General features: G+C 39.4%; 2 protein-coding genes across 4 annotated transcripts in view; one reads left to right on the forward strand and one right to left on the reverse strand.

Annotated features, from left to right (window-relative positions):
• SIAE (sialic acid acetylesterase) overlaps positions 1-4230 on the reverse strand; it is a 44696-nt gene extending 40466 nt beyond the window's left edge. The window contains exons 1-3 of one of the 2 annotated variants that reach the window (XM_011934575.1): positions 4116-4230; positions 3504-3610; positions 3192-3336 (exon numbers count right to left, since the gene is read on the reverse strand). Coding sequence is in view for 1 of the 2 variants with exons in the window: in XM_011934574.1 (XP_011789964.1) it covers positions 1576-1642 (67 nt within the window). In the remaining variant the exon portion in view is untranslated. Of the gene's footprint in view, positions 1-1575; positions 1835-3191; positions 3337-3503; positions 3611-4115 lie in introns of those variants that run through there. The other variant, XM_011934574.1, reaches the window with a different exon arrangement.
• On the forward strand, positions 1749-27991 carry SPA17 (sperm autoantigenic protein 17). Of its 2 annotated transcripts, XM_011934572.1 has the most exons (6): positions 2125-2423; positions 3172-3352; positions 9652-9722; positions 20789-20875; positions 23989-24128; positions 25858-27991. In XM_011934572.1, the coding sequence occupies exons 2-6, from the start codon at positions 3199-3201 to the stop codon at positions 25922-25924; spliced, it is 519 nt and encodes a 172-aa protein (XP_011789962.1). In that variant the 5' UTR covers positions 2125-2423; positions 3172-3198; the 3' UTR covers positions 25925-27991. The 2 variants fall into 2 exon arrangements, with proteins under 2 accessions (XP_011789963.1, XP_011789962.1); XM_011934573.1 differs by lacking the exons at positions 2125-2423; positions 25858-27991 and adding an exon at positions 1749-1905 and having other exon boundaries at positions 23989-24480.

Below are 27991 nucleotides of genomic sequence, written 5' to 3' on the forward strand. Positions count from 1 at the left end.
AGAGATCGGGTTTTGCCATGTTGGCCAGGCTAGTCTTGAACTCCCGACTCTAAGTGATCTGCCCACCTCAGCCTCCCAAAGTGCTGGGATTAAAGGTGTGAGCCAACATTTGGAATTTTTTGGTCTTCAGTTTTTTCCTTCATTTGGGGCTGGAGTAGAAAAACAGGAATGAGTGTTATGGGGAAAAGACCATCATTAAAAGTGGAATAACACAATTAGGACAGTGGTTGCCTCTGGTGAGGAGTTCCGGAGGCACTGACAAGGAGCACAGTGCCAGGCTCAATAGACTGGCAGTGTTCTAGTTCTAAGGTGGGTGCTGCTCTCATGGGTGTTCATTTTATTGTGTTACTGCTACATATAATTTTGTACATCTCAAGTATTACATGGTAAACATGGGCACAGGGAGAATGATTTAAAGGAAAAATGTCAGGCTATGCAACCAAGTAGAGTACTAATGAATGAAAAATGTGATCAATGTTAATGAAGGTGATGTAACAATACGACCCAAAGGAGGATAAAATACTGACACTAAAATAAACAGCCTTTAACTGAAAATCTAATAAAATATCTTCTCCCTACCTCATAAGATGGATCTCAAAGGTCACTGACTGGAGATAAGAGTCAGGAAATCGCATACAGAGTGCTAGCATTTTGCACTTTTGTTAGACTCTAAACAATCATTTATGGCCTGCAGTTTGTCTGAATCTAGGTACTTTTCTGGGTGTCAGGTAAAGCAGTGTTCATTTTTCTGCACGCTGTTCTCCTGCCCAAACTTTCATTTCTTAACAGGGATCGCTGGGATCCACGCTTTGAGAGTTTTTAAAAAGAAGGGAAGAAATCCAACATTATTATCACTTTAGTTTGCATTATCAGACAGGTTGTACCTTCTGCTTTCTCCATACCGTGACCCAGTGTCCAGCCTAGGGTATTCCAATGGCAAGATCAAGATCTGACCTGCACAACAGTCAAAGCGAGCCAGCAGCCTCCCCTATGCCACTCACATTATCTCACCACCAGTATCTGTAAGCTGCACCAGAAATCAAAACTGAGCCTTAAATAATCTGAGCTAGTGAGGGGGTTGTATTTCTTAGCCCTAATAACCACTTAAACGAGTAAAATTTAATTCCCCTAAGGAACCCCGCCTGAAGCAAACCCTCCCCAAGGGCACCACTGAGGGGGTAGCGCTGAAATGTTTTGGAAGATTCAGTCACCTGTTTCCAAATATTATCTAACTAGCTTCCCCTCCTTCCCTCCGAGCTCCCCTGCAGTTACTCCAGGACCCCGAAAGCCTCTTTCTGGGCACATTTGGGCCTCCCCACTCAGACAAACAGCACTTTCTTCCTGCGCACAGGCTGCATGTTAGGAATGGTGAGTGGGGGTGGAGAAAGTGGAGAGGCCGGGGTCCAACCCAGCAGACCCCTGCAGACCGGGCCTACGTCGGAGACGCGAGCAGCTAGCTAGGTTCCTTCGTCGACCTTGAGAAAGGGGCGCGGATCCGTGTCCCCCAGGGGACACGGGGTCTTGGAGCCCGCACAGGCTGAGGGGCAGGGGTCCGGCCGAGCCGGGCCGCCTCACCTGCACTTCGGTCGGCCCACAGGATTAATGGCAGCACCAGCCCGAGTACAAGCCCCGGCGCCACCATGCTTGCAAGGATCCGCCCGCGGCTCGAGACTAGGAAAGTGGCCTCCCGGCGGGGGCGGGGCCTGGGCAAGGGTGGGGCCTGGGCGGGGGTGAGGCCGGCTCCACCCTTTTGCAGTCCTCGGAGCCTCCCGCGACCTCAGGACTGGGCCGTGCACTCCCCTTCTCGGCCGCCGTAGTTTTTTTTTTTTTTTTTAAAGTAAAAACGGTTACCCAGCAACGAGAAAAACAACCGGAACCGGCGGCTCCTGCTCGGAGAGAAAGGAGGTGAGGCCGCTTTCCCACTTCCTCTCCGACACCAAGACCTATCCTTTTCCCTTCGTCTCTTGTACTCTCTCCGCATCCCAGACACATCCTCGGAGCCCTGGGCCGTTTGGAGCCGAGGCAGCCCATTCTGCACGAATCTGAAATCCCGGGTCCTCAACGTCTGCCCCTCAGCCCGCCCTCGTCTGCCCACATTGGTTCAGAATCTCGCCAGCCCTTTTCACCACCCTAGAATGGTTCGATACCCCCATCTACTACTCCCTCAGAAAAAGCAAAAGAGAGGAGTCAGGCGTGGTGGCGCGCGCCTGTAATCCCAACAGCTCGGGAGGCTGAGGCGGGAGCATCGCTGGAGCCCAGGAGTTCCAGACCAGAGACACCGTCTCAAAGGAGGAAAAGAAAAAAGCGATGAAACGAGAACCCTCCATAGTCTCATCAAACCGCCTAGTTCTCCCAACCTGAACCCCTACCACGGCTTCCACCTCTGTTCCGCATTGACGCACACTCTCACGTTAACAGGCCAGGTCTTTTCATACTCAGCAGCTCAGCCCACTGCTTAGCAGCTACCCTTAATCTGGCCCTTGTATTTCAGGACAGAAAGAGACAGCCTGGTCAAGAAGAACCCGGAAAATATAAGAATTCTAAAACTTTAGAAGCTGGGATTTCAAAATCATGGCACACAGCCCCATCCTATCCCATCCCTCCCTCACACACACGTAGGCACAACCCCATTCCACAGTACAAAGGTGTTCGAAGCATTGTGGGCCATGCTTCAGAAGTGGCAGCAAAGGGAAAGGTTGTGCAACTTCTTCATTCAACAAATTAATTTCTAGAACCAGGACTAATTTCTACTCTTTAAAAAAAAAAAAAAAAATAGACCTCAAAGAGGGTCTTCTCAGCAATTGATAATGAATTCAATTTAAGTTTTTAACAATCATTCTCTCAAATTCCTGTGTGATAGCAAAAATTACCCTTACCTTTTGAGAATACAAAGGGTAAAGAGAAAAAGTCATATTGAAAATTATGGGTTTTTTGTAGGGTTTAAAAAAAATGATTTGGCCTAGTGAATGGGTCTATATTTGTATTATTCTAATCCATAATGGAGATTTCAAAACCCTTTGGAAGAAATAGATGGATTTGGGTTGCGTTAGAGAAAAAAGAATTCAAGTTAAAAAAAAAAAGTGGGTCTCAGAAATAATTTGTTGGCATAGTTGTGATTATAAAAGTAAAATCAGACAAATTTAAAGACAGTATTCTTTAATGAATCTTTAGGTTCCATAGGCAGTTCTTACCAAGAAGATGTCGATTCCGTTCTCCAACACCCACTACCGAATTCCACAAGGATTTGGGAATCTTCTTGAAGGGCTGACACGCGAGATTCTGAGAGAGCAACCGGACAATATACCAGCTTTTGCAGCAGTCTATTTTGAGAGCCTTCTAGAGAAAAGAGAGAGTAAGCTTTCTAAAATTAGTCATTTTTTAAAATAAGAAACTAAGCATTTGTTTATAGTAAAACTTGCTTAAGACCATCTCCATTCTGCAGAAAGCCTTTATGAGGCAGGGAGTTTCCGATAACAGTTCTTGCTCTTTGAAACAGTATGTACCTCTTTGATATGTTTTCTTAAATTCGTTTCGTGTTATCAAAGGTTACCAGTTCATTATTCAGACCATCTTCATTGTATTTCTCATGGGCATGCAGTGTGGAAGGTAACTGCAAAAGAACATACATTTCTCAGGAGAAATCAGTGGGGGAAAAAAGATCATATAGTTTACCCTCGTCACGTTCCAGCACACTGTTCTTGTGCATCCCTGGCAGCTGACTATTATTCCTGAGATGAGTATCTGTAGTTTCCTTTCAATTTTGATTCCTTCCATTTGTAAGTATTATAAGTGCTGCAAAAAGAGTTCTGCACTCTTTAAATAAACTGATATTCACTAGGGTATATGAAACTGTTCTGCAATAACGGCACAGACAACCTGCTTTGAAAGGCGAACTACCAGCTTGGAAACGTAATTTATATTCTTTATGCTAAATTCCATCCTGCACAGAGACCCAGATCCCCACTAACAATAACTCTTTGGTTGAAAGCCAAAGCAAAATTCCTTCACTCCCATAATAAAATTTATAAATCCCCAACCTTGAAGGTTTATGACTGTCAGGACTTTACCAGTTTTGTACTAAAAACCTATCCTTAGCCAGGCATGGTGGTGCACACCTTTAGTACCAGCTACTCAGGGGCTGAGGCAAGAGGATCACTTGAGCCCAGGGATTCAAGACAGTAGTGAGCTATGAGTAAACCTGTGAATAGCCACTGCACTCCATCTTGGGCAACACAGTGAGTCCCCTTCCCCACTCCTGTGACCCCCGCCCCAACCCCCCGGAAAGCCATTCTTGATTAGAATATCCAATTTGTGTAAATTCTTGTCATCATTATTTTTTATTACAGTATTCCAACGGGGTGGTAAAGGTGACTAGAAACAGGCACAAGCAAGCAAACATTCAATTGTAATCATTTTATAGTGGAAGAAAACCTGGCACAAGGGTGGAATTAAAATAACTCCCACACACACTGCATAGCTCCACCCCTTGCCTTTTATGCCCTGCTCTCACAGAGCTCAAAACCTCTGCCAATTTCCTGAATGTTGCTGGTCTTTTCCATATCCGGTCAGTGTGAATATTTGTTGCACAATCTGAAACTTTAAATATTTTCCACTGAGCACATTTGATAAACTATATGTAGAAGAGGAAAGTTATTAAGAGAAATCATTTGTCAATAGACTTGGGGGCCTATTTGAGGGCAGAGGTAGGAGGAGAGTGAGGATTGAAAAGCTACCTATCAGGCATTATGCTGATTACCTTGGTGACAAAATTGTCTCTACACCAAAGCCCCTTAACACAGAGTTTAACCATGTAACAAATCTGCACATGTGTCCCTTGAACCTAAAATAAAAGTTGGAAGGGGAAAAAAATTATTTGGGAAAAGAGGTGAATTGTAATGAGCATTAATTTTATTATAAGATTAACTACAAATTCATGCAGTAAAAGTCTTTAGTCATTTATTTAATTTTAGAACTCAAACATTCCATTATAAAAACATTTGCGTCATTGTTACTGGATCACAATAATTAAAGCAAATAATGATATTCAGATTAATGGTCTCAGGACACTAGCTCTCTAATAAACAATGAGTAAAACCATTTGAAAAAATTGTCAGCACCCCCCCCGAATTTCACCCATGTCAACCAAAGGCAAATTATCCAGAAGATATAAGTATCAGAATTTAGTCTCTTCAAAAAGGAAAAAAAATTAATCATTATGGACCTCTGGCTCAGTCTCCCACACAATGCAAGAATTCCCTTGCCAGCATTCATCATAGGTGGTTACTACTATTAATTTTTATTTTTGTGACAGGAAACATGTTAGTATATGATTTAAATGGTATTTCAGGTCACTAGGAAAAAGGTGGACTTTTTATTATTTTAAGATAAAGAAGGAAAAAGATAAAATTGGATCAATTTCTTTTATCATACACAAGGACAAATTCCAAATTAGTCGAGTATATAAATGTTTTTTAAAAGAAACCATACAGATATGAGAAGAAAACATGGATGAATTTCTCTATAAGAGAAGAAAAAATTTTGCTAGCTAAATTGCTTTAATTGCTTCAAAAATTCGGAAGCAATTACAGAAAAGATTGTTATAAATTGACAACATAAAAGTAAACTTTTACATGAGAAAAAGCACTGTGAGGAAAACAAAACTACACAAGACAAAAAATATTTGCAATTTACATCCCAATGAGTTAATAGCCCTAATAAATAAATAGTTTGTAAAAACAGTGTGTTATAGGCTTATAGAACCCAATAGAAAATATTGGCAAGAGATATGAGCAAACAATTCACGCAAAAATGAACATAAATGGCACTTATGAAAAGATATTCAAACATCCATAGTAACAGAAGTCCAAATCAAAACTACACTGAGCTACCAATAACAACCCCTCCATTACATTGGCAAAGAGCCAACATACTCTGTGGGATAATAAGCATTTATATACATTGCTGGTAGATAAGCAAAATGCCATAACTTCCAGGAGGGGAACTTAGCAATACCTACCAAAATTATATATGTATTTAACCTTTGACCCAGAAGTGCCACTTCTACACTTTTCAGTGCATCATTCTTTGTAGAAACAACCCAAATATCCATAGGAGGTTGAGTGAACAAACTATAATACATCTACACAACTGAGTTATATATATAGCTGTTTTCAAAAATGAGAAAGACCTCTCGATAATACTATGGATGATACTGTAGAGTGATTTTCAGGATATATTCAGTGAAAACAGCAAGATGGGGAAAAGTGTGCTTAGTGTGCTACCATTTTTTTAATATAAACGGGGGTCTAACAATGTTGTCCAGGCTGGCCTCAAACTCCTAGGCTCAAGTGATGATCCTCCTGCCTCAGCCTCCCAAAGTGCTGGCATAACAGCTGTGAGAAACAACACCTGGCCAGTGTGCTATCATTTAACAAAAGAGATTGATATGAATATATAACTCTGTGTGTGTGTGTGTGTGTGCGTGTGTGTGTGTGTGTATTTGCCACAGGGTTTGGCTCTGGCTCTGTCACCCAGGCTGGAGTGCAATGGTGTAATCATGGATCGTGGCTCCACTGCAACCTCCCAGGCTCAAGCAGTCTTCCCACTTCAGCCTCCCAAGTAGCTGGAACTACAGGCATGCACAGACACGCTGGGCTAATTTTTGTTTTTAGATTGGTTTTTTTTTTTTTTTTTTGTAGAGACAGGGTTTTGCCATGTTGCCCAGGCTGGTCTTGAACTCCTGAGCTCAAGCATCTGCCAGCCTCCGCCTCCTAAAGTGCTGGGTTTACAGGCATGAAGCACCACGCCCAGCTTTGTTTTTATTTTTAAATGGAAAAGTAAATCTTTAAAAAACTTAACATTTACCTTTAGGAGAAAGTGAACAGGGTAGATTAGAGAGAACATTGTAGAAAATATCTTGAATTTGGAATCATAAAAGTTTAACATAGTTATAATTTTAAATTTAAAATTGTTAAGCTACTCAGGAGGCTGAGGCAGGGGAATGGCTTGAACCTGGGAGGCAGAGGTTCCAGTGGGCTGAGATCGCACCACTGCACTCCAGCTTGGCGACAGAGCGAGACTCCAGCTAAAAAAAAAAAAAAAAAAAAAGCAGTTTCTTTTTTATTTTTATTTTTATTTATTTTGAGACGGAGTCTCCCTCTGTTGCCCAGGCTGGAGTGCAATGGCCCGATCTTGGCTCACTGCAAGCTCCACCTCCTGGATTCACGCCATTCTCCTGCCTCAGCCTCCCAAGTAGCTGGGACTACAGGCGCCTGTCACCACGCCCAGCTAATTTTGTATTTTTAGTAGAGACGGGTTTTCAGCATGTTAGACAGGATGGTCTCGATCTCCTGACCTGGTGATCCGCCCCCCTCGGCCTCCCAAAGTGCTGGGATTACAGTCATGAGCCACCGCACCCGGCCAAGAAAAGCAGTTTCTAAAATGTAAAAGCAAAGTGAAACATATGAGCCTAACTAGTGTAGATCGGGTGACATAACCACACAGAAAGGAATTACTTCAAGTGATATTAAAATGGAGCAATTTGACTGTACATGCCTAGTGCATATATCCTAAAAACAAAATGAACTTAAAAATAAAAACCCTTAAGCTGCTTTCAGTAATCATTGTTAATCATATTATGGTATGGTTATTCTGAAATTATATATTGAATGTATGTATTGTAGAACAAAGCAAGTAAGGAACTAAGCTAGTGTTATTAGGAATAAGATTTTTGGTGTAGGAAAAATAACATACAATTATGAAGATGAAAGAGGTTAATAAAATCCTGTAATCTTAAATTTGAGTTGAAAAATATCAGTGTAACCTCATGTTTTCTCTTTAAAAAATGAAAGAAGTATTTTCCAACTCTGTACATTAAAGGCCTCAAAACAATGACCAACCTAGTACCAGTGAGCACCCAGCTTCTAGGTTCTCATCTCTAAATACCATTCCCAGGAATGAGGGCTTCTTGGAGAACAAGCTAATTTCATGAACTTGGCAGGAAATATACAAGATTAGGCTGAACGTCTTGCCATACCAGAAAACAAGGAAGCTATCAAAGGTTGCTAGAGCTGTTTCCAAAGGACTCAGGAACATTTGAGCACCTGAATAAGCTACCACTGGACAAATGTTTAATAATTAGAGCATCAATAAGAATAATATGTGCATTGGATTGAAATGAATCCATTTTCTTAAACATTCATGAATTTGTGATGGTTAAAAAAAAACACTCATTGGTCATCTTGAGAGGATCCTAGGAATCCAACTGATTATTCTGAAAACTGATAAATAAAAGGAAAGAACTAAACCTTTAACCTTTCTTTTCTGTAAGAACTGTTCTTCAGAGTAACCCAACAGTTTTCTTTAATGACTACTCCAGAAAATAAAAAAGTATTGATCAAATTAGAGCATTACCATTTCACAACCCCTAAAGAAATGATCTAAGCAAAGATCATCAGGGGGCCAATAAAAATTATAAAAAGAGTAACTAGATATTATAAATTTTATGACAGAATTACACAGCACTACCAATCAAGTATACTTGCAGAAAAAAAATCAAACCATCAAACCCGAATCAGATCAAACCTATACATCTAGCTGCCAGTCTACAGAAAATTCAAAGGCAGAAGAACTTGTTAAAAGCCACCATGGAGATAATCAGAAACATCTGAACTGTGAAAAACTCCAAAGAGAAAATGACCTAATTTCATCAACAAATAAATTGCAAGGAAAGAATAGGGACTGGAGGATTTTCCTTTAAAAGAAATTTAAAAGACATACAAAGGGCTGTGCATGCCCATTTTCGGGGTCCTGATTTGAACCAACAAATAAACAGACAATGGAAGAAATTTGGATAGTTGACTGAATAGTTGAGGATATTAGGGAATTGTTAATATTTTTAGTATTTTGAAGTATGATAATGGTGTTGTGGTTATATTTTAAAAGAGTATATATTGAGATACATTCTGAAATAAATAATTGTAGATAAAATAACAAGATGCAAGGGAGGGGTTGGGTTAAAAATAACCAGAAGAAAGTGCAGAAAAATAATCAGAAGAAAAGGTTATAGATAAAATAAATCATGGGTTGATCATTGAATCTAGACAATATGCTTATGGGAGTTTGTTATCCTATCTACTTTTTAACTTTGAAATTTTTCATAATATAAAGTTAAAGAAAAAATTGTTCAAAAATAAATACCTCTCCTTGTCTATGTCAACTGTCTACATAATATACTTCATTAAAAAAAATTTCTCCCATCCTTCATTTTTCCAAACTTTCCGACAACTTAGCATTTAGTTTTATACATTTTTCTGTGTTTACTAATACATGTTCTAAGTGTCTACATTTATATTTAAGTACTGGCATTTGTTCTTTTTCCCTTTTTATTATAAATTCTATGAAGGCAGAAATTATGTTTTTAGTGCTTTTCTAAATATCCCCAAAGGCTCATCCAATGTTCAGTGGATTATTATATATTTAATAATCACGGGTAATGTCTGCAGTGCTAGGCTATGTACAATGTCAGTAAGATTTTGGACTGTCAGTAAAGAACCTATAATGTGAAAAGAGAAGCTTATATTTGTGTTACTATTCTACATTTACCTTAATGAATTCAAGTAAATCTGAAGTTACTATATTTTTATTATTTAGAAACCAACTTTGATCCAGCAGAATGGGGGAGTAAGGTAGAAGACCGCTTCTATAACAATCATGCATTCGAGGTATGGTCCTTTGAAGCTATTGGATTTGGCTATTTCTTCTCTCTGTCAACAGCTAGTGATTATTAGGCTATCCCCAGAATTGTGAGAATTATGTGAGGAGGCATCACAAATAGCTTATTAAATCTTTTTAATTGTGCTGGGATTTTTTTATGAGAATATTTTTCTAAAGTATCTGAGTCATGTACAGATATTTCACTTAAGTTTAACAATGAGCACCAAGAAGAAGGTGCTTAAAAGTTATGAATAATTATTTCATCATTTATTCTTCAAATGTTTTCAGCATCACAGTGCTAAGCAATAGCAGGTACTCCACAAATAATTACTGAATTAATAGATGATATTTCATAGACCAAAACACTATTAGTCCAATTATTTCATTATCATTGATATTAATTATATCATTTGTACAATAGACTGGTTAGAATTAAAGATGGTAATGGTATAGTTTTTTCAGAGTCTGAGCCTATCTTTCTCTTCAGCAGCTTTACAAAGACAGCTTTCTCAACCAAGTTTCCTCAAAAAAATTAAGGCCTAAACCAAAGGCACTAATTGCATGTAAGGAATCAGTGTCCTGCTTTGTATCTAGAGTGGTTCTGGTTAGGTACCATCCTTGGGAGAATTGAGAAAAGAGCCACTCAAAACATTCTCTGTGTTCCATGGTTCAGATAATGAATGCTGGTTGAGAAAGGCTGTGTGGTATCAGCATTATTGGCATCAACTGGAAACTTGATAGAAATTCAGAGTCTCACAGGAAACATGAAAAACAAGGAAATATGACACCCCAGAATTAACACAACAATTCTCCAGCAATAGATCGTAACTGGAATGAAATTCTTAAAGTCTCAGATAAGGAAGTCAAAATACTGATTTTTAAATATGGTCAGTGAGGTGCAAGATAAATCTGAAAACCAATACAAAGAACTCAGTGAAACAATTCAGGATATGAATGAAAAATTTTACAAGGGGATAGATTTTTATTTTTTAAAAAACCCTAACATAAGTTCTAGAATTGAAGAATTTATTGAAGGAAATATAAAATACATTCAAAAGCTTTAACAATAGACTAGACTGAGTAGAACAAAAAATTTTTAGAACTTGATTACATATCTGAAACAATCCAGTAAGACAAAAATAAAAAAGAATAAACAAAGCCTTTAAGACATTTGGGACAACATAAATCAGCTGAATATTTGAATTATTGGTATCCCCAAGGACAAAAAGATCAGAAGGCTTAGAAAACCTATTTAATGCAATAATAGATGAAGGCATCGCAAGTTTAGCAAGAGATTTAAACATCCAGATATAGGAGGTGCAGTGATTCCCCAAACAAATACAATGCAAAAAAAGAAAAAAAAAAAAAAGGTTTTCACCACAGCACATTAGAACATTAGAATCAAACTATCTAAAGTCAAAGAGTGAATTCTAAAAACAGCAAGAGAAAAACATCTCATCAACTGTGAGGGAAACCCAATCAGACTAATAACCATACTTCTCAGCAGAAACCTGACAGGCCAGGAGAGAATGGGATGAAAATTCAAAGAGCTGGAAGAAAACAACTATCAGCCAAGAATTCTATATCCAGCAAAATTAGCCTTCATAAATGTAGGAAAAATAAAGTGCTTCCCAAACAAGCAAATGCCGAGGGCATTTGTCTGTACTAGGCTGACCCTACAAGAAGTCTTCAAGGAAATCCTAAACTTGGAAGCAAAAAGATGGCATTTAGCATCATGAAAACACATGAAAGTATGAAACTCACTGTTAAAGCGATCACACAAAGGAGGAACAGAAATGAATCAAATGGCACCACTACAGAATTCCACCAATCCACAGTGACAAACGGTAAAAGAAAAAGAAACAAATAATGTATAAAATAACCAGAAAGCAATTAACAATATGACAAAAGGAACAAAACTCTACATATCAATAATAACTTTAAACATATATGGATTAAATGCTCAACATAAAAGCTATAGACTGGCTGAATGGATTTCTTAAAAAAAAAAAAAAAAAAAAAAAAACATGATTCAACTAAATGCTGCTAATAAGAAACTCACCTTACCTGTAAAAACATATAGACTGAAAGTAAAGAGGTGGAAAAAGATATTCCATGCCAACAGAAACCAAAAGCAAGCAGAAATAGCTATAATTGTATTAGGTAAAACAGACTTTAAGTCAAAAACAGTAAAAAACAACAACAAACAAGTTTATTTTATAATGATAAAGAGATCATTTCAGTAAGAGGATATAACAATTGTAAATATATACACACCCAGCACTGGAAAAACCAGATTCATTTAAAAAAAAATTACTATGTCTAAAGACAGAGGTAGACTACAATACAATAATAGTGAGGGGCTTCAACACCCCACTGAAAGCATTAGGCAAATTATCTAGACAGAAAATAAACAAAGTAACTGATATCATTTGACTGTGTCCCCACCCAAATCTCATCTTGAATTGTAGTTCCCATAATCCCCACATGTTGTGGTAGGGATGCAGTGGGAGGTAATTGAATCATGGGGGGTGATGGTTTAATAAGGGGCTTTTCCCCCCTTTGCTCAGCTCTCATTCTCTCTCCTGCCACCCTATGAAGAGATGCCTTCCACCATGATTGTAAGTTTTCTGAGGCCTCCTCAGCCATGCAGAACTGTGAATCAATTAAACTTCTTTTCTTAATAATTACCCAGTCTCGAGTATTTCTTCATAACAGCATAAGAACAGACTAATACAGTGATTTTTTTTTGAGGCAAAGTCTCATTCTGTCACCCAGGCTGGAGTGCAGTGGCACAATCTCAGCTCACTGCAACCCCCGCCTCCTGGGTTCAAATGATTGTCTTGCCTCAGCCTCCTGAGTACCTGGAATTACAGGTGCATGCCACCACGCCCAGCTAATTTTTGTATTTTGTATTTTCACCATGTTAGCCAGGCTAGTCTCAAACTCCTAGCCTCAAGTGATCCATCCACCTCTGCTTCCCAAATTACTGGGATTACAGTCATGAGCCGCTGCTCCCAGCCTAATACAGTAAATTTGTACTGCAGAGAGTAAGGCACTGCTATAAAGATACCCAAAAATGTGGAAGTAACTTTGGAACTGGGTAACAGGCAGAGGTTGGAACCATTTGGAGGGCTCAGAAGACAGGAAAATGTTGGAAAGTTTGGAACTTCCTAGAGACTTGTTGAATGGCTTTGACCAAAATGCTGATAGTGATATGGACAATGCTAAGGTGGTCTAAGATGGAGATGAGGAACTTGTTGAAAACTGGAGTAAAGGCCACTCTTACTATACAAAGAGAATGGCAGCATTTTGCCTCTTCCCTAAAGATCTGTGGAACTTTGAACTTGAGAGAGGTAATTTACGGCATCTGGCGGAAGAAATTTCTAAGCAGCAAAGCACTCAAGAGGAAACCGATCATAAAAGTTTGGAAAATTTGCAGCCTGATGACACAATAGAAAGCAAACCCCATTTTCTGGGGAGAAATTCAAGCTGGCTGCAGACATTTGCATAAGTAATGAGAAGCTAAATGTTAATCACCAAGACAATGGGGAAAATGTCTCCAGGGTATGTCAGAGACCTTCACAGCAACTTCCCATTACAATCCTGGAGGTGTAGGAGGGAAAAATGGTTTTCTGGGCCAGACCCAGGGCTCCCCTGCTCTATGTAGCCTCGGGACGTGGTGCCCTGTGTCCCCAGCTGCTTCAACTCCAGCCCTGGTTCAAAGGGGCCAATGTACAGTTCAGGCCATTGCTTCATAGGGTGCAAACTCCAAGCCTTGGTGGCTTACATGTGGTGTGAGCCTGTGGGTCCACAGAAGTCAAGAATTGAAGTTTGGGAAACTCCACCTAGATTGCAGAGGATGTATGGAAACACCTGGATGTCCAGGCAGAAGTTTGCAGCAGGTTCAGAGCCCCCATGGAGAACCTCTACTAGGGTAGTGCAAAAGGGAAATGTGAGGTCGGAGCCGACATAGAGTCCCCATTGGGGCACTGCCTGGTGGAGCTGTGAGAAGAGGGCCGCCGTCCTCCAGACCCTAGAATGGTAGATCCACCAACAGCTTGCACTGTGCGCATGGAAAAACTGCATACACTCAATGCCAGCCCGTGAAAGCAGCCAGGAAGAGAGCTTTACCCTGCAAAGCCACAGGGGTGGAGCTTCCCAAGGCCATGGGAGCCTACCTCTTGCATCAGCACACCATGGATATGAGACATGGACTCAAAGAAGATCATCTTGGAACTTTAAGATTTAATGACTGCCCTGTTGGATTTCAGACTTACATGGGACCTGTAGCACCTTTGTTTTGGCCAATTTCTCCCCTTTGGAGCAGGTGTATTTACCCAATGCCTGTACCCCCATTGTATCTTGGAAGTAACTAACTTGCTTTTGATTTTACAAGCTCATAGGCATAAGGAACTTGCCTTGTCTCAAATAAGACTTTGAACTTGGACTTTTGGGTTAATGCTGGAATGAGTTAAGACTTTGGAAAGGCATGATTCTGTTTTGAAATGTGAGAGCATGAGATTTGGGAGGGCCACGGGCCAAATGATATGCTTTGGCTGTGTCCTCTCCCAAATCTCATCTTGAATTGTAGTTCTCATAATTCCCACATATCATGGGAGGGATCTCGTGGAGGTAATGGAATCATGGGTTGCGGAGTGGTTTAATAAGGGGCTTTTTTCTCTTTGCCCTGCTCTCATTCTCTCTCTTGCCACCCTTTGAAGAGGTGCCTTCTGCCTTGATAATAAGTTTCCTGAGGTCTCCCCAGCCATGCAGAACTGTGAGTCAATTAAACCTCTTTTCTTTATAAATTACCCAGTCTCAAGTATTTCTTCATAGCACTATGAGAATGGATTGATACGATAGCACTGGACTGAAACCTGACTTTAAGCAAATGGACCTAACAGACATTTACAGAACATTCTACCCAACAACTGCAGAATATGTATTCTTTTCATCAGCACATGGAACATTCTCAAAGATAGACCATATTATGTTAGGGCACAAAACAAGTCTCAACAAATTTTAAAAAGTCAAAATCATATCAAGTATCTTGTCAGACCAGAGTGGAATTAAACTAAAAATCAATACCAAGAGGAACTTTGGAAATGATACAAATACATGGAAATCAAACAACATGTCTCTCTGAATGTTTATTGGATTAAAAAAGAACTTAAGACAGAAATTTTTAAAAACTGTTTGAAACAAATGAAAACTGGAAACACAACATATCCAAACCTATGGTATACAGAAAACGTAGTGCTAAGAGAGAAGTCGATGGCAATAAATGCCTACATCAAAAATGCAGAAAGATTAGAAATTAATAATCAAAGGATGAACCTCAAGCAACTTGAAAAGCAAGAACAAACCAAACAGTAGCAGAAGAGAGAACAAAGATCAGAGCAAAACTAAATTAAATAGAGACTAAAATAACAATACAAAGGATTAACAAAACAAAAACTTGGTTCATTGAAAAGACAGTAAAATTGATAAATGGCTAGCTAGACTAACCAAGAAGAGAGAAGACCCAAATAAACAAACTCAGAAATGAAAAGAAGGTATGATAGCACAGAAATACAAATGGTCATCAGAGACCATTATGAACAATTACACACTCACAAACTGGAAAACTTAGAGGAAATAGATAATTTCCTGGAAACATACAACCTACCAAGATTGAACCAGGAAGGAATAGAAAACCCGAACAGACTAATAACGAGTAGCAAGATTGATTCAGTAATAAAAATCTCCCCCACCCCAACAGCACCAAAAAAAAAGCCTAGGACTGGATGGATTCACAACCAAATTCTACCCAGTTGTACATACAAAGGAGAACTAATACTAAGCCTCCTGAAACTATTCCAAAAAATTGAGAAGAACGGATTCTTCCTAACTCATTCTATGAAGCCAGTATCACCCTAATACCAAAATGAGACAAGGACCCAACAAAAACAGAAAACTACAGACAAATATTCCTGATGAACATAGATTCAAAAATCTTCAACAGAATACTAGCAAACAGAATCCAACAGCACATCAAAAAGGTAATATACCATGATAAAATCAGTTTTAAACCAGGGATGCACAGATGGTTCAACATATGCAAATCAATAAATGTGATACGTCACATCAACAAAATGAAAGACAAAAACCATATGCAGAAAAAGCATTTGATAAAATCCGACATCCCTTCATGGTAAAAAAGCCTCAACAAACTAGGCAGAGAAGGAACATACTTCAAAACAATAAATGCCATATACAAAAATCCCACAGCTAATATTATACCGAATGGGAAAAAGTTGAAAGCAATCCCCCAAAGAACAGGAACAAGACAAGGATGCCCATTTTCACCACTCCTATTCAACATAGTACTGGAAGTCCTAGCCAGAGCAATAAGGTAAGGGAAAGAAATAAAAAGCATCCATACTGGAAAAGAGGAAGTCACATATCTCTGTTTGCTGATATATATATGTATATATATTCGGAGATGGGGTCTCACTCTGTCATCCAGGCTGGAGTGCCATGGTGTAATTATAGCTCACTGTAGCCTTGGCCTCCTGGGCTCAAGGGATCCTCCCATCTTAGCCTCCCAAGTTGCTAGGACTACAAACATGTGCCACCACACTGAATAATGTTTTTGTCTTTTGTAAAAACGGGCTTTTGCTATGTTCAGGCAGGTCTCAAACTCCTGGCCTCAAGCGATCATCCTGCCTTGGCCTCCCAAAGTGCCGGGATTACAGACATAAGCCACCATGCCTGAATCCCAATATAATCTTATATCTAGAAAAATCCACAAGAAAACTCTTAGATTTGTTAAATGAATTCAATAAAGTTGCAGGATACAAAATCAATGCACAAAAATCAGTAGCATTTCTATACACTAATAACAGTCTAACTGAGAAAGGAATCAAGAAGGCAATTCCGTTTATAATACCTTTAAAAAACACATAGGAGTAAATGTAACCAAGGAGGTGAAAAAGCTGTACAAGAAAAACTACAGAACACTGATGAAATCAATTGAAGATGACACAAACAAATGGAAAAACATCATAGGCTCATGGATCAGAAGAATTAATATCTTTAAAATGACCATACCTCTCCAAACAATCTACAGATTCATTGCTATCCCTATCAAAGTACCAACTCACTTTTCACAGAATTGGGAAAAACAATCCTAAAATTCATATGGAACCAAAAAAGAGTCCAAATAGCCAAAGCAATCCTGAAAAGGAAGAACAAAACTGGAAACATCACATTACCTGACTTCAAATGATATTATAGGTTGGTGCAAAAGTGATTGCCATTTTTGCTATTACTTTAGTGGAAAAGACTGCAATTACTTTTGCACCAACCTAATACAAGGCTATAGTAACCAAAACAGCGTAGAACTGGTATAAAAACAGATAATAGATCAACAGAATAGAGGAGAGGAGCCAGAAATAAAGCCATGGACATATAGCCAACTGATCTTCAGCAAAGCTGATAAGAACGTATATTATGGAAAGGATATCATCCTCTTCAATAAATAGTGCTGGCAAAATCGGAGAGAGCCATATGTAAAAAAATGAAACTGGACCCCTATCTCCCATTGTACACAAAAATCAACTCATCATGGATTAAAGACTTAAACATAAGACCTAAAACTATAAAAATACTAGAAGAAAACCTAGGGGAAACTTTTCTGGATATTGCTCTAGGCAAAGAATGTATGACTAAGACCACAAAAGCACAGGCAACAAAAACAAAAATAGACAAATGGGACTTAATTAAACTAAGAAGCTTCTGCACAGTAAAAGAAATAATCAACAGAATGAAGACATAAGCTGGCCGGGCGCGGTGGCTCAAGCCTGTAATCCCAGCACTTTGGGAGGCCGAGACGGGCGGATCACGAGGTCAGGAGATCGAGACCATCCTGGCTAACACGGTGAAACCCCGTCTCTACTAAAAACTACAAAAAACTAGCCAGGTGAAGTGGCGGGCGCCTGTAGTCCCAGCTACTCGGGAGGCTGAGGCAGGAGAATGGCGTGAACCCGGGAGGCGGAGCTTGCAGTGAGCCGAGATCGCACCACTGCACTCCAGCCTGGGCGACAGAGCGAGACTCCGTCTCAAAAAAAAAAAAAAAAAAAAAGACATAAGCTGTTGAATGGGAGAAAATATTTGCAAACTATTCATCCAAGAAGGGACTAATATCCAAAATACACAAGGGAGTCCAACAATTCAACAACAACAAAAAATAAGTAATCCCATTAAAAAGTGGGCAAAGGGCTTTGGGAGGCAAGGCAGAAAGATTACTTGAGCCCAGGAGCTTGACATTAGCATGCGCAACATGTCAAAACCCATCTACTCAAAAAATTAGCCAGATGTGGTGGTGTGCACCTGTAGGCCCCAGCTACTTGGGAGGCTAAGGTGAGAGGACCACTTGAGCCCACAGGCCAAGGCTGTAGTGCACTCCAGCCTGGGCAACAGAGTGAGGCCCTGTCTCAAAAAGAAAGAAAAGAAAAGAAAAGAAAGAGAGAAAGAAAGGAGGGAGGGAGGGAGGAAAAAGTACTTGGAAAAGGATATGAATAGAGATTTTTTTAGAAGAAGACATACAGATGTCCAGCAGGTATATTTAAAAATGCTCAAAATCGGCCGGGCACGGTGGCTCAAGCCTGTAATCCCAGCACTTTGGGAGGTCAAGACGGGTGGATCACAAGGTCAGGAGATCGAGACCATCCTGGCTAACACCAGGATGTTAAACAAGGGGTTTAGTGAAACCCCGTCTCTACTAAAAAAATACCAAAAAAACTAGCTGGGCAACGGGGCGAGCGCCTGTAGTCCCAGCTACTCGGGAGGCTGAGGCAGGAGAATGGCGTGAACCCGGGAGGCGGAGCTTGCAGTGAGCCGAGATCGCACCACTGCACTCCAGCCTGGGCGACAGAGCGAGACTCCGTCTCAAAAAAAAAGCTCAAAATCACTAATTATCAGAGAAGTACAAATCAAAACTACAATAAGATATTATCTTACCCCACTCAGAATGACTATTATGAAAAAGACAATAACAGATACTGGCAAGGATGCAGAGAAAGGAGAACTCTTACACACTGTTGTCAGGAATGTAAATCAGTACAGCCTCTAACGAAAGCAGTATGGAGATTTCACAAATAACTAAAACTAGAACGACCATTCAGTCCAGCAATCTCTGTGCTAGGTATCTACCCAAAGGAAAATAAATCAATACATCAAAAGATACCTTCATTTTTATGTTGTTTGCAACACCATTCACAACAGCAAAGATATGGAATCAACCTAAGTGTCTGTCCAATGGATGAATGAATAAGGAAAATATGGGATATATACACAATGGAATACAATTCAGCCATAATAAAGAATGAAGTCATGTCTTTTCCAGCAACGTGGATGAAACAGGAGGCCATTATCTTAAGTGAAACAAGCCAGGCACAGAAAGACGTGTAGTGCTTGTTTTCATTCATAAGTGGGTGCTGAAAAAATGTGTTTAAATGGGCATAGACAGTGGAATGATAGATAATGGAGACTCAGAAGAGTGAGGAGTGGTGGGAGAAGGGACAATAATGAGAAATTGGTTAAAGGCTAAAATGTACATTATTTGGGTAACTGACACCCTAGAAGCCCTACTTGATCACCAATCAACACATGTAACAAAATTGTACATGTACTCCATAAATTTGTACAAATATAAAAGAAAAAGAAGAAATTCAAAGTATTGGGCCCCACTCCAGGTCTACAAATCAGAAGTTATATTTTTAAGCGATCACCAGAATAATTCGTAGGTACATTAAAATTTGAGAACACTGCTCTAGACAACTGAGGTAGTACTATTAGCCACAAAGCACAGCAGATATTAGAACTGAAAAGAATTAACAAAGTTCAAGTTTTGGTGGTGTTCTCCAGTAGATTTGGGGACTTTCCTGAAGAAGGAGCTGTCACTTATTACACGAGTTTGAAAGTGAAGTTCCATGCATTTGTGCCTGCAGATATGGGTGTGTTCTGTTTATTTCCATTTTACTAGATTCTCTGTGCTCATGTTTTTTTTTTTTTTTTTTTTTTTCGCCCAGACTGGAGTGCAGTGGCCAGATCTCAGCTCACTGCAAGCTCCGCCTCCTGGGTTTACGCCATTCTCCTGCCTCAGCCTCCCGAGTAGCTGGGACTACAGGCGCCCGCCACCTCGCCCGGCTAGTTTTTCTATTTTTAGTAGAGACAGGTTCCACCGTGTTAGCCAGGATGGTCTCGATCTCCTGACCTCGTGATCCGCCCGTCTCGGCCTCCCAAAGTGCTGGGATTACAGGCTTGACCCACTGCGCCCGGCAGCTCATGTTTTATTTGTATTCATGCTTTATCAATATCAAAGGAATAATGTTGAAAAATGTTAAAATCCTTGTGTCACATAGAAATTTTGGGGTGTTTCTTTTTTTAATTGTAAAGGCTTTATTGATTAACTTATATATTCTTAAATTTTGGTTTTATGAGTTAAAGAAGCTCTTTCCATAGGTGTGAATTAGCAATGGAGGAAGACTTAAATAGCCACGTCAAAATTGGCAGAGGTGGTTTCTCCTTTTATATTTAAATCATAAAGCAAAACTCCACAGCAAAAGTTACTTCTTTGACTAGTTTTAATCCATAAATGTCACTAAAAAGTCAATTTGATGTCACATTCTGGAAGACAATGTCATTTATTTTATTCCTATTTTAGAAACTATTGGAACCTCTTTTTTATACTTTGTTCAGGATTCATTACATCATCTTACCAACTTTTAGTATAGGACAGTAGTTTATTTTTAACATAAAACAGTGGTACACACATTCCAAAAGCAACAGATCAAACATTTTTGCCAATTATTTGGTCTTTAATATTTGTTTACACATATTCCCTTAAGAGCTTTTATTATTTCTTCTTGTTTCAATGTATTTTCCTTATTAAAAGATAAATATGTAGTATTTAATTCCCCCTATTTCTCAGTAATTTAAAGTAATATTTCATTACTTCTAAGCAGTTTGATACAAGATTTTGCTATTTTGGAAACATTGCTGATTTGGCTCTCTTCTATCTGTCCAGGAGCAAGAACCACCTGAGAAAAGTGATCCTAAACAAGAAAAGTCTCAGATATCTGGGAAGGAGGAAGAGACATCAGTCACCATCTTAGTATGTAACATTTTTCATGTACTATTGGATTCCTACAAAGAATGCTATTGCCCAATTTAAAATTGAACTCTAAATATGAATGTCTGTTATCTTTATTGTCAAAATTATGATTTTACTTTTCCAGATAATTAACATCAGTGATAAACTAACTGGTAGATCATTTTCAGCCATGTCTTTTATGATCAAAAACTCATTTTTCCCTTAAAAATTAAATCTTATTTTTCAAGATTGTTCATGGATGGAAAAATCTCCCTATGGGGAAGGGCAGACAGAACTCACAGCCCTAGTCATGATCCTTCAGATTCATCTTCCACTTTGGGAATTTTTCACTAATTGGTGCTGTCACCACTACACAATGGCAAATGTTCAGAGATAACAAAAGGAAAAATCACAGGGAATTACATACAGCCAAAATAATGGCTTTACAACAATGTGGCTTATTTATCTTCCATGCATAACCCTCTACCAAAATGCCTTTGTGCCTGATGTACTACATCCAAGCAGTCAAGACATAGCAGAGGCCAGGTGCAGTGGCTCACGCCTGTAATCCCAGCACTTTGGGAGGCCGCAGGCGGATCACGGTGAAACCCCATCTCTACTAAAAATATAAAAAATTAGCCGACTGTGGAGGCAGGCACCTGTAGTTCCAGCTACTTGGGAGGCTGAGGCAGGAGATGGCGTGAACCCAGGAGGCAGAGGTTGTAGTGAGCCCAGGTCGCACCACTGCACTCCAGCCTGGGCTAACGGTGCAAGACTCCTCAAAAAAAAAAAAAAAAAAAAAAGAACATACCAAAGTCCACCCTCAAAGGCCTATGTTCGGTAATGTCACTTTAATAACTTGAAGTCAGCAACAGTGAGAATATTAAGACCATGGCAAGCACTGCAAATCAGGGTTTTGTTTCTTCTGGAGAGCCAGTTGTTAAAACACTTACCAGTACACCATAGTCTATATTCTTCAGACTCTTGTGGACTAGGCCTCATAAGAAGAACTCACTCTCTACAATGTCGAAGTTCAAACGTCTGAGTTCCTTTTTATGTCTCAGGTCCCAGGTAGTTGCCCAAGAACTGGCAGCCAGAATGGATATCCCCTCAAGGAATACCCTACTTCCTACCCAGTGATGCATTGCTTTTCCCTATAAGATTTACAGGTGGCCGGGCGCGGTGGTTCAAGCTTGTAATCCCAGCACTTTGGGAGGCCGAGACGGGCAGATCACGAGGTCAGGAGATCGAGACCATCCTGGCTAACCCGGTGAAACCCCGTCTCTACTAAAAAATACAAAAAACTAGCCGGGCGAGGTGGCGGGCGCCTGTAGTCCCAGCTACTGGGGAGGCTGAGGCAGGAGAATGGCGTAAACCTGGGAGGCGGAGCTTGCAGTGAGCTGAGATCCGGCCACTGGGCTCCAGCCTGGGCAACAGAGCGAAACTCAGTCTCAAAAAAAAAAAAAAAGATGTACAGGTTATTCAATTGTATTGTTTTCTGTTATATTCAATTATATTCAGTTTCCATTGTATTCAATTATATTCAATTGTACTCTGAAGATTCATGCATTTTACTGTCTGTAAATTTAGAGCTAAAAATTTATAACCAATTTTTTTAAAAAGAGGGTATGTGCCAAAGTTCAACCAGCCATGTTAAAACTGACATTATTGGACTAAATGGATTTTATTCATTTACTATTAGGTTGTACTGAAATAACATTACATTAAGATGTAACAGGAAGATTAACATTAAGATGTAACAGGAAGTCAAGCAAGAAGGGAGTTTTAATTTCCTTACATCTTTCATAGGTGCTCTTACACAGGTTTTCATGAGTTTGAGTTTGAGCAGGGATCTCAGTGATTTCAAACTTGAGTGTGTATTTGTTTGCCTATATTAGGATGTCGTCTCGAAGAATTTTGTACCATTCTGTTTGCATTTAAAAGTTTAAGAGCTAGATTTGTCTCATTGTTTATAATGGGGGGATAGAAGGCTTGAGCAACCCAAAGGTCCATTAATATGAGATTGAGTAAATATTAAATAAAGGTACATCAGTATAATATAATGATGTCATAAAAAAAGAATGAGCAGAGTTATACACTGACTAATAACAAAGAAAAAGAGAACCAAGATATATCGTTACATGGAAAAAGTAGCTGCAGAACTCTGTGATTAGCATGATCTCATTTTTAAAATAAAAAGGCATATATATATATATACCCATATGAATATATTTGCATATAGAGAAATTTTGGAAGGATGTAGATACTCAACTCATAATAATGGGTATCTCCCAGGAGCAGGATTTGGATAGAGGGAGAAAATTATCACTGCCAGTGACATTTGAGTTTTTAAAGTGTATACATGTCATTTCTATAATTTTAAAAGATATATTAAAAGCTATATATTCAATGGTACACTGAAGATTCATGCATTTTACTGTCTGTAAATTTAGAGCTAAAAATTTATACCCAATTTTTTTTAAAAGAGGGTATGTGCCAAAGTTCAACCAACCATGTTAAAACTGACATTATTGGACTAAATAGATTTCTCTTTGGCACCTCACTTTAAATGTGTGACTATGATTAGCTAATCATTGAGAAACTGAGAAGTTATTCTAATTCATTATATATAATTGTGATTATTTTGAAACATAACCTTTACTACTCTTTCTCCTTAACATTTTTACCATGCCTCAAAGATTCTTTCTTGTCCCCCCAACCCCCCCAAAAATTGTTATTGCTCAGGAAACTTAAATAGACACTATTTTGGGGGAAAGAAAGTTGGCAATGATCTTTCGTTGCAGAGACATATTAAAAGATACGTCTTCTAATATCTATCTGTATTCTTCATACTCCAGACTCTTGTGGACTAGTCTTCATAAGAAAGAAGAACTCACTCTCTACAATGTCAAAGTTCAAACTTCTGAGTTCCTTTTTATGTCTCAGGCGAACAAAATGCTGCTATTTTGGCATTTGCCATTTGGTACATATACCATGTGACAATATATGAAATTCCCTCAGGAAGCAACAACTCTCTTGCATCCCTAAATTGATTAAATTCATTGCATTATTTTTATGGCATCAAAAATACGGCATGTTTAAAGAGTCTCTTACTTTTTCTCCTTTCGATGAAGGACTCTTCTGAGGAAGATAAGGAAAAAGAAGAGGTTGCTGCTGTCAAAATCCAAGCTGCCTTCCGGGGACACGTAGCCAGAGAGGAGGTAAAGAAAATGAAAACAGATAGTCTTCAAAATGAGGAAAAAGAGGAAAACAAGTGAGGACACTGGTTTTACCTCCAGGACACATGAAAAATAATCCAAATCCATCAACCTTCTTGTTAATGTCATTTTTTCCTGAGGAAGGAAGATTTGATGTTGTGAAGTAACATTCGTTGCTGTTGTGAAAATCTGTCATGAGCATTTGTTTAATAAGCATACCATTGAAACATGCCACTTGAAGATTCCTCTGAGATCATGAGTTTGTTTACACTTGTCTCAAGCCTATCTATAGAGACCCTTGGATTTAGAATTACAGAACAAAAGCATCTGAGATTACAGAGATCTCAGAGGTTATGTGTTTTAACCATTATCAAATGAATAAATCCTCTCTATCACATGCCCCAAAAATGTTCTTTAGCTCCTGTTTCACTCCTAGTGATAAAGAATTTCACTGCTTTTTAAGGATAGTCTATTTAATTTTGGAATTTTTAGAAAGATAAGCTGGGACAAAAATCTGCCTCCTTCAGCCTGGCCCACATGGTGAAACCCCATGTCTACTAAAAATACAAAACTTGGCCAGGCATGGCGGCACACACCTGTAATCCCAGCTACTTGGGAGGCTGAGGCAGGAGAATTGCTTGAACCTGGGAAGTGGAGGTTGCAGTAAACCGAGATTGCACCACTGCACTCCAGCCTGGGCGACAGAGCAAGACTCCATCTCAAAAAAAAAAAAAAAAAAAAAACCCGCCTCCTTGTAAGTTTAACCCACTGGCTTTCATTTTTCATACATGTATTCAATCATTTATTGAAAATGTATTGAGCACTATTCATGTGCTGGGAATTAATAGCGAATATTTGTTCTTACACTCATGCAATTTACAATTCTTTATTGTTTTGCTCTCCAGAACCACACAGAACAAGACTAATAACATCATATTGGAAAAAGCAAAAGCTATCATATCATGCTGCCTTCTTCAGTTAAAACTTCCCAAGTTTTTAAGTATACAAATGGTAATGCCTGTTTCACAAACTCAGAGGCTTTATCTCTTTTATGTTTTCAATGAACCATTCAAATCCCCAGAGCCTTATTTTTGGAAAGTTCAGTCTCTCCTTTTGAGGCCTCTCCACCCTTGATTGTTGAAGAAACTGAGAGTTCATGTCTTAGACCAAAGGGTGCAGTTCTCTTCCCAATACAAAGCGTAGAAAGTGGAGTCTTACCATTTAGTTAATGCTCTTGCCTTCTACCATAATGTTGTAGCATAGTCCAGCAGACTGAGGCGATTCTCTGGCTGGTTCCAATCCTGCCTGCACCATAGTGGATGACCCATGATTTAGTTCCAGGATTACATCTCTCTTGGTTTATAGTCACAAAGTCAGTCTTCCCCCAAAACTCAAAAACAAGCCAGGATGGCTCAGTCCTGAGGAGCTTCTAAAACCAGGTATATGTTGTCACAACAAATACTCTCCTACAAACACTTTGATGCTTGTCCTAGGCTTAGACATGCTCTTTCTGCAAAGCAGTTTTATTTCAGGTGTCTCACTGCCCTTCCCTAGCACTAAGCCTTTATCAGACTCTGCAACAGAGGTTCCCCCAAGTGATCGCCACTCATACACAATTGATACACACCAACCCTTCCAAGGTTGTGGCAGTCATTCTCTAATGTCCACTCATACCGGCAGCCTTTCTCCTTCCAAAATCTTGCTGCCACTAGAGAGAGTTTCATGCTAGCTAAACACAAGTCTCTAATATCCCCCTTCCTCCCCTCCTTAACCCCTCTCCTCCAGGCTTACAGAGGAAAAGAAATCAGTTCTCCTCCAGGATTCCAGCTGTTCGTCCCTCCCATTCCACTGACAGCACCAGCTTCTAACACCTTCCCCTCTCAGACAGAGCCATCCTGCTTAGAGAATTATCAAGGGAGGACCCAGAATTTATGCAAAGACTTAGATTCCCTGACCTGGAGAGGAGACCAGAAGAGAAAAAAAGGGATTTTTTTCCCTAGTGAGTATATAGCAGGAAAAAAAAAAAGAGATGAGTTAGCCTTTTCAGTAAATTCTCTTGTTATACACATAAAGTGACTAACACTGCGCATTCCATACACACACATACACACACACACAGAGAGATCTAGTGGTGGTGATATTTGTAGTGAAGGAGGAAAAGGAAAAGGCAAGCAATGGATGTGATATTATGAGAACAACACATATGAATGACACTTTATTAGAACTTATCTAGTTTTCCTCTTGTCTCTCTGGCTGTTCCTTCTCAATTCCCTTTACTGGTAACTCTTCAACTCCCCAACCACTAAATGCTACGTGCCCTTAGGCTCAGTCTTTTGACCCCATTTCTACACTCACTTGATTTCCTGCAGTTTCGTAGCTTTAAAATCCAATCTTCTTAATGATTACTCCCAGACCTTTCTCTCCTCTGCCTGCGAACTTCTATATTCAACTGCCTACATAACATCCCTATTTGGATGTCTATAGGCATCTCAAAAGTAACATATAAAAAATGACTCCTGATATTGCCCCCAAATCTGAAACTTCCCCCACACCCAAGTTCTTCCATTCAAAAATGGCTGCTCCATTCTTCCATTTGCTCAGGCCAAAAACCTTGAATTCGTCTTTAATGCATCACTTTCTTTCACACCCCATATACAATCTATCAGCAAAACCTGTGGGCTGTACCTATGAAAGATACTCAGAATCTGCCTACTTCTCACCACTTCCATTGTTACCACCTTGGTCCTAGTTCCCATGATAGCCTTGTGAATTACTGCAATAACCTATATTGGTCAGTGATTATCTCACTACTACTGCACAACCCATTCCAAAGTCAGTGGTTTAAGACAATTATCTTTTCTCCCTGGTCTGTAGGTCAGTGGTAATGTAGCTAAGCTAGGCTGGACTACAACCGCAAGGTTAGGTTCAGGTCAGCTCTAAGCTGTGCGTTTGTGGGTTGACAGAGGAAGGTCTGCGTCAGGCTGTGGGCCCAAGGGTCAGCTGCAGCACAGTGCCTCTACTTCACATGTCCTATTCTGAGCCCCTGCTGAAAGACGTTATCCAGGACAAGCTCTTCTCGTGCTGGTCACAGAAGACAAGCAGGAAAACCCAGCATGCAAGAGTATTTCAAGCTTTTGCTCATATCACTTCCACTGACATCCCATATACAAAAGAAAGTCATCTAATGAAGCCCAGAGTGAGGAGGATGAGGAAATACACTGTTCACCATGCAGCCATAGCAAAGGCTCATGTGTGCATAATGCACTACAGGATAGTGAAGAATTGGGACCAGTGATTTAATTTACCACAATCTGCTTTCTTGATTATAATTATATACTTACCACATGTAAAAATAGACCCACTCCTATCCCAAAACCCCTAAAAGTTCTATCACATCTTTGAAGTCCAGGATCTCATGATCTACATCAGGTCCAGATATAGTCCTTCTTGATATTGAGACCTGTGAATTAAAAGAGCAAGTATCTTTTTATCACATACAACAAATGATGGAATAGAGACAATAATCACAAAAAATACTCTTATTCACAAAGGGGAGAAATGGAAGCAGGTGACAGCCACTGGTCCATAACAATTAGGAAACCTCATTGGACAATGGTTGTCAGGTTCCTGTATTGGAGGGAATTATGTTTCATGATTAGACACTGTTTCTGCTCCCTAAGAATGACTTTCCAGTCTATCTTTCCATAGCTCTTGGTTCTGCACTCTAGGGAATCATTCTTTTTCCCTCATCTTCCTTAGTTACTTGCAAAGGACATTAGAGAATATACCTTTTTTGGTGGACAAACGGGTTCTTCAACCTGCTTTCTGCCTGTAGAAAACTAGAGACAAATAATCTGTTTGTACCTTGTAGAATGTCAGTCTCTTTTAGCTGGCACTGGTACTTTTGTCAATAAAGTTC

The sequence above is a fragment of the Colobus angolensis genome, unplaced genomic scaffold (assembly GCF_000951035.1).
Source record: "Colobus angolensis palliatus isolate OR3802 unplaced genomic scaffold, Cang.pa_1.0 Scaffold137, whole genome shotgun sequence".
In the NCBI taxonomy this organism is placed as follows: Eukaryota; Metazoa; Chordata; class Mammalia; order Primates; family Cercopithecidae; genus Colobus; species Colobus angolensis.

Excerpts from the sequence above, each read along its gene's own strand:
- SPA17 (XM_011934572.1), top strand. The coding sequence starts at position 3,199 with ATGTCGATTCCGTTCTCCAACACCCACTACCGAATTCCACAAGGATTT. Across the intron at positions 3,353-9,651 it reads CCTTCTAGAGAAAAGAGAGA|AAACCAACTTTGATCCAGCA; the intron begins GTAAGCTTTCTA and ends TTTATTATTTAG. Across the intron at positions 20,876-23,988 it reads AGACATCAGTCACCATCTTA|GACTCTTCTGAGGAAGATAA; the intron begins GTATGTAACATT and ends CTTTCGATGAAG.